The following is a 16,196-nucleotide window of genomic DNA, read 5'->3' on the forward strand; positions in this document are numbered from 1 at the left end:
CATCTATAGTCTGTAGCACGATTTTTTCTTTGTTTTCTTTACAACACAAAGCACTCTTCTGTGAATGATGGAGCCGATCAGCAGGACCCAGCTATCAAATATTGGCTGGGACCTGCTGATCGGCTTGTACTGTAACAAATCACAGCACAGCCGGGAGAAGCCTTACCAGGAAGCACTGATCACGTACTGGATACATGATCCAGCGCAGAGAGGTCACCCTGCCGCAGTAGATGTACATGTGGCAGTCGCTAAGTGATTAAGCATAAATTCAAAGAGAGACCTGGGGTCGGATAACAATCCTTCACAGTACTTTCATAGTAGCTATGACTAATGCCCCATACACACAGTGGGATTTTCCAGCGGAAAATGTTTGATGGAAGCTTTTTGTCGGAAATTCCGACCATGTGTAGGCTCCATCGGACATTTTCCATCGGAATCTCCAACACACAAAATTTGAGATTCCGGTCGTGTGTACACAATTCTGATGCACAAAGTTCCACGCATGTCCCGGATCACTTCTCTTTTACCAAATAAAGTGCTAAGAAGGATTGTCAATCGATTTTGTGAAAAACAGTGTAGCGCTTATTTGTTTTTACCACATTACAATGTGACCAATGTAACCAGTGCATACATTAGACTGTGCAAACAAATAAATACATTTAAACACTCTTTGCTCTATATGATAACTAAAGCTAAAATGTCCAAACAAATATATGAAAAAATATATCAAAAAATAGGAAAATAACGTGAAAACAAGTGAAAAGTTCTCCAAATTTTCCAAATTTTCTGTGTATGATACGATGAAGTGAAAACAGTCCTACACCTTCTCCAAGGAATGATCGCACAATCACCGTGTGAACCCTCCACCACATGAAATGGGGGCTTTCCAGATTTAATGGATCCTACTCAAAATTATATTTGGAGGATCATATATGCTTGTAGATATACATAGGCTTTTTCGGTGTTGTCCTTTTCTGGAAAACTTTCAAGTGTGGCTATTTCCTCTACAGTATGTCTCCATCCACATAAATCATCATAGGTAATGGGATAGATATAAAAGAAGAAAGCAGGGACCACAATAGTGTAACTCCGTTTTTCGTTTCAAGTAATTTAATAAAAAATTATCAAACTCACGTGTACAAAGAACATCCCTGATCATAATTGGGAAGTAGCTGTTCAGTCCCATTAGTACTCATATGCTATGCCTTTTGCTTTCTGATGTGAGGGTATTTGACAAATATCTGTTCTAATCATACCTCGTATTTCTTTGTATTTCTATATATATTTCTATACTGGCAAGCCAAGAATTGAATTGTTACATTAATGCATCTGTTTATACCAGACGTCGTTTCTTTTTCAATAAAAAATATTGAAATATAAACAGAATGGCTGGCGTGCTGGCGATCTTCAAATATGGTGGAAAACCCACCAAATATGAACAAATACTATAGTTTGGGATTTAGACCCTTCTTTTCTCTCCTTTCCACCTTCGCATAGAAAGGAAGGCTACATAGACGGCACAGACAGCATCCCCTTGTCCAAGGTCTAGCTTGCTTTATCCGCTCATTTACCAAAGAACTACCATTTTAATTTGTAATGAATAATTGAATGCGATAGCGCTGCTGCTATAACAAATTAAATATACTAAGCCAACATGTATGTGAAATCGCCAATACCACTAAAGTTCATAAAGTGTGCACAGTTTAAATAAAGTCCAAAGGTGACATAAAAGTGTGATATGGGATTCTTCTTATATAAGGTGGCATGTAAAGCGTTTCCAAAGCCAATGTGCTTCACAATAACTCCACACCACTCTGTATTATGTGCTCCCAACACCGAGTGCAATGTACGCTCGCCTTCTTAGAACCTGCAGGGGGTCAAACACTCCACACACAGTACAATTCTTCTTTCGGTAGAGCACCCCACCACAAAGTTCCTGGGGTCAGACACGCTCTGCACTAACTGCAATATCCTTTGAATTTGGCTACTTCAAATATGGCTCCACATTGCTATCCAGCAGTTCCAAAGTGACATAAAAAACAAAAAAGCTTCTTCTAATAGTGAAGTACCCAAGATGTCAGCTTAAAATACAATCACATTTATTGAAGTAAAATACAGCATGTAAAAAAATCCAATAGAATCTCACTTATAGCGAAAGAATTACACTGCCAAGCTCCACCTCTACTAGTTATGCCACCATCCTCGTGGCTTCATCTGGAGGAATGACCTCCAACCAACCTTGCAAATGATGGCTTTAAATCGGATCTTCACCCCTGCTTACCTAGTTCTATGCCCTGCACGGTTGGGGTGCTCACCCGCCCAGTGTATCCAGCCTTGTCCTGCTGTGATCTGCTTTTACATAGAAGGTGAGGTTGAAAAAAGACACAAGTCCATCAAGTCCAACCTATGTGTGTGATTATATGTCAGTATTACATTGTATATCCCTGTATGTTGCAGTCGTTCAGGTGCTTATCTAATAGTTTCTTGAAACTACCGATGCTCCCCGCTGAGACCACCGCCCGTGGAAGGGAATTCCACATCTTTGCTGCTCTTGCAGTAAAGAACCCTCTACGTAGTTTAAGATTAAACCTCTTTTCTTCTGCCGTCCACTGCCATCTTCCTGCACGACATCTTAGGGAAGCTGCCAGCACTTCTGGGGAACACGCCACTATGCCCGCCCCCTCCACCTCTCTCAATGAAGGATCACGGCTCCTGGTATATATGATATACATATTACATGAGGCATAGCAGGCAAAGTACACGTAATTCACCCAGGCGAATGACCTGCATGGGGGGGGGGGGGGGGCAGAGGTTACTTGATCATAAGAAAAAAAGCCCAATTTGCACTGTGGTGGAAAGGAGGCAAAATCATATTGAGGATGAAGATCTGCTTCAAATCATGTTAGTTTAATTTTTGTTTCAGTGTCTCTCATGATGACTTTTTTAAAATCAATCCATGTCTATAATTGTCTTTTATTCTAATTCTAGAAAATTGGTTGCGATGGAATAATTGGTTCTTCTGCCAAGGAAGACCGGTGTGGCGTTTGTAACGGTGATGGCAAAACCTGCAAAGTGGTGAAAGGAGACTTTAACCACACCAAGGGGATGGGTGAGTAAGTAGAGTAGATGATATGCATTGGCCTCCAGTCTCTGTACTCTGTGTGTGATGTGCAGCCCACTAAAGCCGTCTACGGCAATTGTTTACAGGGAATGTGTTCCAGCTACTGACTAAACAGATGATTTTAAAAGGGTCGTTAAACTGACACCAGTAATTCTTAATCCCGTAAGCATTGCCCTTGTATAAAATAATCGGAGTGTAATAAATGCCTTTTTTTTTATTTGAGCATCACTTAGACAAGCCAGTCAAATGTTCCCAGTATTAGAAGTATTTCTATTAGGGCAGTGAAGGTTCATATGATGCATCTTGTTGCCTTGTAGAATTGTGCCTTTACATTCCACCTTCTTCGAAAATGGTTACCGCTACATTTAAACAAAATGTCTTTTTTTATTTTCTAAGAATTTGAAGATTTTTGCATTTTTTCTTTTTGATTTGGTGATTTTTGCAGTGATTCAGGTCAAGTTAATACCAAATTAGCATGACGCCATGTCGCCATGCTGAGCAACACACTAATACAGTGGAACCTTGGTTTATGAGTAACGCGGTTAATGAGCGTTTTGAAAGATGAGCGGCTTTTTTTTTTTAATTATGACTCGGTTTGCGAGTGTTGTCTTGCAAAACAAGCAGAATTCAAGCTGATGGGGTGTGCAGTACCACATTGGGCCAGAGGTGTGGGGGGCGCCAGAGGTTCGGAGGCGCTTGGAAATATTATGTTCCCGAGTATTTCCGAGGCTTTCTGAGTTCAGCCATGCTGTCCCCAAGTATTTCCGAGGCTCTCCAGCGCCCCCCACCTCTGGCCACATGCAGTATTGCATGTAATAGAAGTCAACACGGAACTAATTATCTTAGTTTCCATTGACTTCTATGGGGAAACTCGCTTTGATATGCGAGTGCTTTGGATTTCAAGCATTCTCCTGAAACGGATTATGCTCGTAATCCAAAGTTCCACTGGATTTCATTTTGATGCCACCTCTAAAATCTGTGCACCTGTATTACTTTATTAAGGTTAAGTCCACTTGTTGCCAATATAAGGAGATATCACATTCGCTGTTTGACTTTCATTTATTTATGTAATTATACAGCTATAGACTAAAGTGAGTGCATTGCATAGTGGAGAGTAGGAGAGCCCCTGCAAGGAGTTAATTACATATACAGTCATGGCCAAAAATATTGGCATCCCTGCATTTCTGTCAGATAATGCACCACTTAGCCCAGAAAATTGTTGCAATTACAAATGTTTAGGCATTCTCATGTTTTTTTATTTTGTTTGTATTGGTATGACACAAAAGAGTGGAGAAACAAAAAGCCATATCTGTACAATTACATGCAAAACTCCAAAAATGGACTGGCGAAAATTATGGGCATCTTCTCAAAATTTGTGAGAAATAATTGCATTCCATGTTTGTGATGCTCCTGTAATTTGCAATGAAACTCGCCTGTATCAATTAACATGTGCTGACAATATAGAGATCACACCGGCAACCAGATAAAATGGTGAAAAATGTATTCAACTGTTCTGTTGTGTGTTTCTGTGTGCCACGCGGAGCATGGAGAAGAGAGAGAGCAGCAACGAGAACATACAGTGCCTTGCGAAAGTATTCGGCCCCCTTGAACTTTTCAAACTTTTGCCACATTTCAGGATTCAAACATAAAGATATAAAATTTTAATTTTTTGTGTTGAATCACCAACAAGTGGGACACAATTGTGAAGTGGAACGAAATCTATTGGATAATTTAAACTTTTTTAGCAAATAAAAAACTGAAAAGTGGTGCATGCAAAATTATTCGGCCCCTTTACTTTCAGTGCAGCAAACTCACTCCAGAAGTTCAGCGAGGATCTCTGAATGATCCAATGTTGTCCTAAATGACTGATGGTGATAAGTAGAATCCACCTGTGTGTAATCAAGTCTCTGTATAAATGCACCTGCTCTGTGATAGTCTCAGGGTTCTGTTGAAAGCGCAGAGAGCATCATGAAGACCAAGGAACACACCAGGCAGGACCGTAATACTGTTGTGGAGAAGTTTAAAGCTGGATTTGGATACAAAAAGATTTCCCAAGCTTTAAACATCCCAAGGAGCACTGTGCAAGCGATCATTTTGAAATGGAAGGAGTATCAGACCACTGCAAATTTACCAAGACCTGGCCGTCCCTCTAAACTTTCAGCTCAGACAAGAAGACTGATCAGAGATGCAGCCAAGAGGCCCATGATCACTCTGGATGAACTGCAGAGAACTACAGCTGAGGTGGGAGAGTCTGTCCATAGGACAACAATCAGTCGTACACTGCACAAATCTGGCCTTTATAGAAGAGTGGCAAGAAGAAAGCCATTTCTCAAAGATATCCATAAAAAGTCTCGTCTAAAGTTTGCCACAAGCCACTTGGGAGACACACCAAACATGTGGAGGAAGGTGCTCTGGTCAGATGAAACCAAAATCCAACTTTTTGCCCACAATGCAAAACGATATGTTTGGAGTAAAAGCAACACAGCTCATCACCCTCAACACACCATCCCCACTGTCACACATGGTGGTGGCAGCATCATGGTTTGGGCCTGCTTTTCTTCAGCAGGGACAGGGAAGATGGTTAAAATTGAGGGGAAGATGGATGCAGCCAAATACAGGACCATTCTGGATGAAAACCTGTTGGAGTCTGCAAAAGACCTGAAACTGGAACGGAGATTTATCTTTCAACAAGACAATGATCCCAAACATACAGCCAAATCTACAAAAGAATGGTTCACAAATAAACGTATCCAGGTGTTAGAATGGCCAAGTCAAAGTCCAGACCTGAATCCAATCGAGAATCTGTGGAAAGAGCTGAAAACTGCTGTTCACAAACGCTCTCCATCCAACCTCACTGAGCTCGAGCTGTTTTGCAAGGAAGAATGGGCAAGAATTTCAGTCTCTCGATGTGCAAAACTGATAGAGACATACCCCAAGCAACTTGCAGCTGTAATTGCAGCAAAAGGTGGCTCTACAAAGTATTAACGCAAGGGGGCCGAATAATTTTGCACGCCCCACTTTTCATTTTTTTATTAGTTAAAAAAGTTTCAAAAATCCAATAGATTTCGTTCCACTTCACAATTGTGTCCCACTTGTTGGTGATTCTTCACAAAAAAATTAAAATGTCATATCTTTATGTTTAAAGCCTGAAATGTGGCAAAAGGTTGAAAAGTTCAAGGGGGCCGAATACTTTCGCAAGGCACTGTAAATTGTGGAAAAGCATGGATAATCTCAAGGTTGCAAGTCCATCTCCAGAGATCTTCATGTTCCCGTGTCCACTGTGCACAACATTTTCAGGATGTTTTACAGCCCATTGCACTGCAGCTAATCTCCGTGGATGTGGACGCAAAAAGAAAAATTGAGCAAAGAGTTTGCCAAAACTTACCTGAAGACACCAAAATCCTTTTGGGAGAATATAATGTGGACAAACGAAACAAAATTACAGCTTTTTGGTAAAGCCCCCCTTCAGAAAAAGAAATGAGGCCTTTAAAGAAAAGAATACAGTCCCTACACTCACACATGGTGGAGGTTCACTGATGTTTTGGGGTTGCTTTGCTGCTTTGGACACTGGATGTCTTGACCATGTGCATGGCATTATGAAATCAGAAGACTACCAAAGAATTCTGGGGTGCAATGTAGGGCCCAGTGTCAGAAAGTTGGGTCTCCGTCAGAGGTTATGGGTCTTACAGCAGGACAGTGACCCAAAGCACATGTCAAAAAGTACCCAGAAATGGTTTAAGACAAAGCACTTTACTGGCCAGCAATGAGTCCAGATCTAAATCCCATAGAGCACCCGTGGAGAGATCCCAAAACAGCAGTTGGGCGAAGGAACCCTTCCAATCTGAGAGACCTGGAGCAGTTGGCAAAAGAGTGGTCCAAAATTCCAGTAGAGAGTTGTAAGAAACTCATTGATGGTTACAGGAAGCAATTGATTTCAGTTATGTTGTCCAAGGGGTGTGCTACCAAATATTAAATTGAAGGTGCTAAGAATTTTGGCCAGTCCATTTTTTGAGTTTTGCGTGAAATGTGTCAGATTTGGCTTTTTTTTTTTCTCTACTTTTTGTGTCATACTAATACAAACAAAAGAAATAAACATGGGAATATCTAAACATTTGTAACTGCAGCAATTTGGGTGAAGTGGTGCATTATCTGACAGAAATTAAGGGGTGCCAATGTTTTTGTCCATGACTGTATGTGTGAGGTTGACAGGTTGGTTTGGGCTTGTATGTATGCACAAAAAATGTACTCGGATAATTTTCTGTTTTGGATCAGTCCTATATATATTGGGTCTTTTTGATGGTCAGACACATTACCTGCCTACAGTTCTATTTAGGCTTAATATATGCGAGTTGAAAAGTGAGCAAAGGTAATCCAGAGTTTCCCTTTAATACACAACACTTTCTGAGAGCACATGGTGTGTTCTGAATGACACTATAGGAGTTTGGGGCTTTTCATCTTTCTTCACTCTTGCAGCTTTAGTGGGTGTAACCCCCATCTTTCTAAAGAAGACGTTTCTAGAATCTCTATTTAGCGTGAAGTTTTTCTCTTCTTGTAGTTGGAAGGCTAGGAGTGCTTGACTTGATAACTGAGAAGCTTGGATTGCTTTTACCTTTGATGAACTTTCAAAAAGAGGAGAGAGGTGTAAATGAGACTTGATGTTCCTCCTTATACCTTGCACCCACTGTTGCCTGTTTCTCTGGGACCATTAAGGCAATTTTGCTACAACTGGGTTTACACCATGTGTAGGAAACTAAGACCTGTTAGCCCTTGTACACACGGTCGGACATTCCGACAACAAAATCCGTCGGATTTTGTCCAAGGGATTTTGTCCGAAACTGGTGTTGCATACACACGGTCGGACAAAGTTGTCGGAAAATCTGATAGTTCGGAATGTGATGACGTTATTCCGTTACGACAGGACTACATTCAGGCTAGTAGCCAATAGCTTTGGTCTAGGAATTTGATCTGAGCATGCGTGGCACTTTGATCGGAATTCTCTACAATCGGACAAAGTGCGATCGGACCATGTTGTCGGAAAATTTTATAGCCCAGCTCTAAAACTTTGCCGGTCGGATATTCCGATGGAAACAGTCTGATGAAGCCCACACACGGTCGGATTATCCGACAACACGGTCCGATTGGACATTTTCCATCGGAATGTCCGACCGTGTGTACAAGGGCTTAGATGTGGTTCTTCCTTGGCAATTTCATGCTTCTGGTTGTCTCTGTTGGACAATCTAGGAAAGTTCTGTAACCTTTTAAATAAGGAAAGTTCTCTAATCTTCCCTATGCAATATTAACGCCCTTTCCTGGTTTGTGGATCTGAGCAGTTTTAAGTCTATTAACACAGTCCGATGACTGAGAGCCTAACCATCTTGAGTAACAATTCAAGTTTTTGCATAGGTGAGATGCTAAGGTCCTGGACCAATGAATTGAACATGGATCTCCAGCTTCTGTAGTTCTCCAGACGATTGTCGAAATTCACAAGGCCTGTATTAAGTTTGTCTTTGGTTGTCCTGTTCTTGGCAAGGTTCGGTGTATTAGTTCTTTCAGGGCTTGTTGCGGCTGGTTCTCCTTACTGGAGGTGGGGGTTTCCAATACCTGGCGTTTAGATGTTTGATTATTATGAGTGGTACCTTAGTGATCTGGAGGATTTCTTAGTGTTTGGAGTAAGTAGAGTGGCAGGATGTAGTCTCATACAGTTGTGATACCTCATGACCTACTAGTTATTGTATGCTTGCCGAGATTCTTCTGTGTAAATACTTGACAGGAGAGAAGATTATTTTTCAGTCTCTCATAGTTTTCAGAAGCTCTTGCAAGTTCACTGCTTGGTTGCTCTACATCAGGGGTCTCCAAACATTCTAAACAAAGGGCCAGTCCAGACTTTAGGGGGGCTGGACTGTGGCCATCAGGAGTAGAAAATTGGCCACAGCTGTACGAAATTTTGGTCTTTTATACAGAAAGTGGATACATTGTAAATATATCCATGTCTGTACTGCAGCCATAGATATATATTTTTTTAATTTCATGGAAAACAGAAACATATACGTTGTAAACATACCTAACCTACACAAATCATAAGTCTCAAATTGCACTTTCATAGAGGTTAGATACTTTTTAATTTTCGAACCTTGATTTATTACTCTCAGCAATTAGCGTTCTGATCATGTACAGCCCAGCAATTTCGCAAATTTTAAATACTTTCAACCAGCTTCTGATTGTAAAATAAAGGCAACTTCTCTCAAACTGTTTTACTAACCCGAGAAACGATAAAAAAAATTGTTGTTGGGTTGTCCTGATTGCATCAATATTTTTTATAGGAGAAAGTTGGTTGAGAGTGGCTTCACCATTGCCATGATTATTGTTGGTATTAGTGATCATGTAGAGTGGCATGTTGCTTTGTAAATCCTATTTTCTATAATGATTAAAAAATGGGATGAAAGAAAAGAGTATCACACCAAAAAGTGTATATGTGTATGTGTTAGTGGGTCTTCTGCCTCCATGTCTGTCATGCAAAATTGGATTTAGGAGACATTACAGTACAGCACATCCTGTATGAAAGTCAATGGTTGACTTGGAGTCATGGAGCCAAGAGGTCCAAATGTTACTCTCTCTTCTGTTTCTTTAGTTTCTCAGTAGAAAGAAATTCATATGGGCATAACCTTAGCATTGCTGTGCCTTTTAGAAGATTCTACATGTTACACTGTCACTTCATGACCTATCTGTGTTCCTCAGTCAACAGTAGTCATTGTAAGAAGGTTTCCACATGTGTCATGACAAAGGCAAAGACAGCCCCCAAGTGTTTTACATGTAAGAGCCACAGTGCCACAAAGGCACTTCTGCTTGGTGTTTGGTGTTTCTTTGGGACTCATCCTTGGTGCTACACCTCATCCTATGGTTTCCATCCTTGTGGAAAAAAAGCTTAACCCCTTCCTGCTGCAGGCACACAATATTTGTAGTAGGCAACACCACCCTTAGATTGTAACTTTAAAGTTACGGAAAACTGTTTCTTCCCACAGGCATCATATCTGCAAAGAGGGAGTGTGGGGCTAATTAAATGGTGAAAACAATGGGGGGGAAAAGGTGCTGTGCCATAATGACCCTCTCCGATATTGTATCAGCAATTATCTCCAAATTGTAAAGTGCTGTTACGAGCTCTGCAAACTCATTGTATGGGGTTTGGAGCCTGGCACGTGGCCAGGGTGTAGGTAAGGAATGTCCCATGCAGAGGGGTCTCTGATAAGCCTTTGCATATGTCTTATTTTGCTGCTATAACCTTTCTTCAGCAGAGAATTACACCATTATTGTTTATTATGTTTATGACATCTATGTTGCCTAAAAGGTTCTTTGTGGGCTGGAAAATATTAGAAATCATGTAAATTTGATGGGTCAGTAGGCGCTCCACCTTGTTAAGCATGCTAGTCAGCAGTGAAGGGGTTAACGCATCATGGTGTGACTGGTATTTCTTATATATATAATGATTTATCAAAGTGTCACTTCGCAGGGATGCTGAATTACTAAGCTAGAAAATGGATAACATGTGCATTCTAGATGTTTATCCACAATCTTGCATAAGAATTGCTTTTTTTTCATGTAACATAAACCGATCAGCCGAAACACTATGGCCATCCACCTAATATTGAGTAGGTCCAGTAGGGCATCATTCTTCCCACTAACACCAATTATGGGCCACTATTCCTTCCCCCCGATACCCACAATGAGACAATATTACTCCCATGAATACCATTGATGGGACACTGTTTACTTCCATTGATACCAGGGCATTTCTGCTGTAACTGACCCCAGTCTGGTCCCCTCAATGTCTAAAGAACGGTAAACTGGCCCTTTGTTTAGAAAGTTTGAAGACCCCTGCACTAGGCAAAGCATTGCACTGCCTCCGTTGGCTTGCCTTCTTCCCATAGTGCTTCATGGTGCTATCTCTTCCCCAGGTAAGTGACGCACACAAACCTTGGCCCTTGTCAAAGTTCATGGGTTAGCATGGACACCCTGACTTGTCTGCGGCTAAGCAGCCCCATACACAACAAACTGCGATACTCTGTGTGTTCTGACACCTTTCTATCGGAACCATTGTTAATGTTTTAAGCAATTTGAATTGCTGTAGCCCCTCCCACGCCTTGGCCGCCCATGAGCCTATCACAGATTCTCTGGTTTTCCTTCCTTGGGCCATATTTGGTCGGTCCTGATCACTGCAGACCCAGTTGTCTAGCCTTTACAATTTGGCCCTTGTCAAAATCCTTTCTTCCATTGCTCTGTGATCAAGTTCTGACGCACGTGTGCCCCTAGTGGGTGCTTCTGGGTGTGGACACAGGTCATCATGGGCACCCTGACCAATCTGCGGCTACGCAGCCCCATACCCAACATACTGTTTCCCATTTTTTCTGCTTTCAGAAATTTTTTTATTCGCTTTTCCTGTCAGTGGCCATTATGTTATGGCTGATCGGTGTATTTTTAACCAATCGTCTATCCAGCTTTATAAGTTATCCTTGATAACTATAGTATAATTTGGTTTTCAAAAGTATTAGGTGGGGGTTGATTGTGCTTATCGCTGTTGATCTCTTTTCATCCTTATGATTAGATCCCACCATTGAAGAGATAATATTGGATAATTCTGCTCTGTCGAAATTCAAGAGACACTTTGATAAATTATGTGTTATAACATGGATGAAGGGAAAAGTGGGAGTCCTGTGCTGAGGTTTGAGATTGCAATGTGTGCATGCATGCCTGGCCTTTCATGGCAGTCCCAGTGCTTCCCTGTACCACTACGTACAAGGTTTATGTCAAAAAACACAAGTGTGATGTCATCCTGAGCGTAAACTAAGATCTGGCCTTTCCGTACTCCCTCCTGAGTCCTTCCATTGCAAGCTCTGCACTCCGGGGACCCGTGCCCTTGCATCGTCATCTCTCAGGATGACAGATGATGAAGTGTCAGAGTGTCTGGCATGAGAGCAACATAATCAACTCTCTGCCAAACCCAACATCCACAGACTGTTTACAGTGCAGTGGCTCACACGTATGTTTAGTGAGTCTTTGTGATATCATGTGTTTGTCCAAGCTTTGCCAGAGTACGATACAGGCACGAACACAGCATTGTGCTGATCTTGGGGTTTGCTCAGCCTGACATTGACTTCCTCGGGTGTTTACTGTCCAAGTGTGACATCTATGAATCCAAACCGCTAACTCCCGGTTTTTGCATGTTTAATTCAGAGGACATCTGTGGTTTTTTTTCACAGTGGAATGGGTTATATCCTTGTTTATCGTGAATACAACATCATGACTCAATTCAACTGTGCGAGTTTTTATTCTTCAGTATTTTTCCCATCTACATATTGTGTATTGTACTATATGCACTGCTCTGTCCTCTTTTTATACTCTCTGTATCCATTGTCTTTGTGTATTATGAGGGGTGTACCAATAAAATAATGCAAAAGCGGGCATGACTTTTTAAATTAACTTACGTAGGTCATATTCAAAATGTACATGTTGGTAGAGTTACTCTTCCTCAATGCTAACTCTTCTTCTTCCTTGTCATTGCAGGGAAATAATGGATTCCAAACAGATGCAATGTGCTGTCACTGAGTTCTTGATGAAGGAGGGGTGCAGGCTGTCCAACATTCACAGAAGGCTACAGAATGTTTATGGAGATGACCCCATTGACAGAAGTCACCAATGACAAGACATTGCCCGTGTCAGTGGTGTCATTTCTGTAAACATTCGGTAGCCGCCTGTGCCAAATGCAAAAGTGGGCATAATGTTTTCATTATAATAAGTGTGAGTGCAGCTCTAAGTGAAAACAGTCCAATAAAAATAGGACCATGTGATAGCAAATGCATGTTATCTAAGAGTAAAAAAATTTAAATGTACAAACATAAAGCTTATATACTCTTAATAAACATACAAATAAAGGTGTATAAACGCTTGAAACAGTCCACAACGTGATAGCAAGTGAAATTAATAAAGTCCACGAGTGGCAACTGGAATATAATGCAGATCCCGATGAATGGATAGCCTCCTTAGGACATCAGTAGAAAAAGCATTCATGAAAAGTGAATGATAGAAGCAAAACCACCACCAACATATGAAAGGCTTACCAGAGCAAGTGGACTCAACCAGACATATGCCTACTGAGTCATCAGGGCTTGTGGTGCAACCACACCAATAAGCGAGCATCCACGTCTGCAACTAATTGCACCAATGGATGATGGTCACACTGTCATTCAGATGGCTCCCAACAGAGAAGGAAAACTCAGAGGGGGAAGACCAATTTTCCTGTGTGCTCACAATATGCAGCCAGAAATTAAACCAAAGGTCCACATAGTGTAAATCCACATAACAATGGATAGTTATTTAAAAGTAGGAGGAACACTCACATTTTGGGAAGCTAAGAAGCGCTTATAAAACAGACTGTAGGTTCATGCAATGACATCAGCAAGACTCGCCTGACACATTTAGTCTAAGGACACATCACCTCAGATGTCTCCTTAGACGAAACACGTCGGGAAGAGTCTTGATGATCTCATTGCGTGAACCTACAGTCTGTTTTAAAAGCACTTTTTATCTACCCAAAATGTGAGTGTTCCTCTTACTTTGAAATCATTGAACGCTCACATTTTGGGTAGATAAAAAAGCGCTTATAAAACACACTAGGTTCACGTAATGACATCAGCAAGACTCTGACCAGCGCCTTACATCTAAGAAGACATCACCCCACATAATGTCTCCTCAGATGAAATGCGTCAGGACGAGTCTTGCTGATCTCATTGCATGAACCTACAGTCTGTTTTATAAGCGCTTTTTAGCTTCCCAAAATGTGAGTGTTCCTCCTACTTTTAAATAACTATCCATTGTTATGTGGATTTACACTATGTGGAACTTTTGTTTTGTTTATGACCGCATCTTGTGAGCACACAGGAAAGAATTGGTATCCCCCCCCCCCCCCCCGTGAGTTTTCCTTCTCTGTTGGGAGCCATATGAATGACCGTGTGACCATCATCCGTTGGTGCCATTAGTTGCAGACGTGGATGCTCGTTTATTGGTTTGGTTGCAGCCTAAGCCCTGATCAGTAGGCATATGTCTGGTTGAGTCCACTAGCTCTGGTAAGCCTTCCATATTTTGGTGGTGGTTTTGCTTCTATCATCCATTTTTACTAATGCTTTTTCCACTGATGTCCTAAGGAGGCTATTCATTCATCGGGATCTACATTATTTTCCAGTTGACACCTGTGGACTTTATTCATTTCACTTGCTACCACGTTGTGGACTATTTAAAGTGTTTATATACATATATTTGCAAGTTTATTAAGAGTATATAAGGTTTATGTTTATACATTTAATTTTTTTTACTCTTAGCCCTTGTACACACGGTTGGACATTCCGACAACAAAATCCGTCGGATTTTGTCCGAAACTGGTGTTGCATACACGCAGTTGGACAAAGTTGTCGGAAAATCCGATCGTTCGGAACGTGATGACGTTTGTTTCTTACGACGGGACTACGTTGAGGCTAGTAGCCAAAAGCTTTGGTCTAGGGATTTGATCTGAGCATGCGTGGCACTTTGTCCGATCGGAATTCTCTACAAATAATCGGACAAAGTCCGATCAGATCATGATGTTGGAAAATTTTTATATCCAGCTCTCAAACTTTGTTGGTCGGACATTCTGACGGAAAAAGTCAGACGAAGCCCACACACGGTCGGATTATCCAACAACGCGGTCCGATCGGACATTTTCCGGCGGAATGTCCGACCGTGTGTACAAGGGCTTGGATTATATGCATTTGCTATCACATGGTTCTATTTTTATACAACTGTTTTCATTTAGCGCTGCACTTACGCTTATTATCCTAAATTGCAATTGTCTTTTGCTGTGCTAGCTGCTGATTACATTTTTCAGATGACAGCGTGGTATTTTTCACTTCAGAACTTTTTTATTAACTTGCGTACTGCAAGTTGTATGTACTATAGGCCATTCAAATTTCACGTTAGTAGAGTAACTTTTCCTCTACAGTAACTCTTCTTTTTTTCCATTGCAGGAAAAAAATGGATTCTAAGCAGAATTGATTTCCTGAGAAAGGTGGGGTACAGGCTGTCGGACATCACCAATGACAAGGCATTGCTCTCGACAACTGTGTCATTTCTGTCAGCCTTCTGTAGCCTTCTGTGGATGTCGGACAACCTGCTCCCCTCCTTCATGAAGAACTCAGTGACCACACATTGCTTCTGCTTGGAATCCATTATTTCCCTGCAGTGAAAAAAAAAAAGCGTTACTATAGAGTTACTCTACCAACATGTAAAGATTTGAACAACATATGTAAGTTAATAAAAAAAAGTTATGGCTACTTTTGCATTTTGCACAGAATGCTTGCAGAAATGATACCATCGACAGGAGCAATGTCTTCTCATTGGTGACTCTTGTCAGTGGTATCATCTCCGTAAACATTCTGTAGCCTACTGTGGATGTCGGACAGCCTGCACCCCTCCATCATCGAGAACTCAATGACGGCACATTGTTTCTGCTTGAAATCTATTATTTAGCTGCAATGAAAAAGAAGAGTTCCTATAGAGGGAGAGTTACTCTACCAACATGTGAAATTTGAACAACCTATGTAAATCAATATAAAAGTTATGCCTACTTTTACATTCCTTTCAGTGCAGCCCTCATATTATCTTAATATAATATGTTTTCTTAGAGACTGGTTGTACCTACTACTGTTGCACGTGTATACTGTATATGCTATGTAATGCTTACCTACTCACACACTATCCTTTCTTTCCATGGTGTTATCCTGTGTACATTGTACATCTTCACTTAATACACCCATGTCTTCCTGATTGCTATGTGTTTCTGCTTTTGCACATCCATACTCATCAAACATACTCTCATCTCACATTTTTGGTGAGTAGCCCAGGTGTGGATCAATTTATTTTTCCATGGGACCACATGAGAAGCCGGGATTCTTGTAGAGGGTCATAATAAAGTGGAATTTCACCCAAAAGGGGAAGTTCTCCTTTATGTCCTTCTCCCTCCTATATCACATTTGGTACATTTAATGAAAGGATG

General features: G+C 41.1%; 1 protein-coding gene across 1 annotated transcript in view; it reads left to right on the plus strand.

Moving 5' to 3' along the window:
* Nucleotides 1–16,196, plus strand: part of LOC143959299 (A disintegrin and metalloproteinase with thrombospondin motifs 17-like) — a 435,585-nt gene that overhangs the window by 319,135 nt on the left and 100,254 nt on the right. The window contains exon 15 of the mRNA XM_077467981.1: nucleotides 2,989–3,109. Within this exon, the coding sequence (XP_077324107.1) occupies nucleotides 2,989–3,109 (121 nt within the window). The remainder of the gene's footprint in view (nucleotides 1–2,988; nucleotides 3,110–16,196) is intronic.

The sequence above is a fragment of the Lithobates pipiens genome, unplaced genomic scaffold (assembly GCF_037356315.1).
Source record: "Lithobates pipiens isolate NorthernLeopardFrog02 unplaced genomic scaffold, aLitPip1_a1.2 Scaffold_7, whole genome shotgun sequence".
NCBI lineage: Eukaryota > Metazoa > Chordata > Amphibia > Anura > Ranidae > Lithobates > Lithobates pipiens.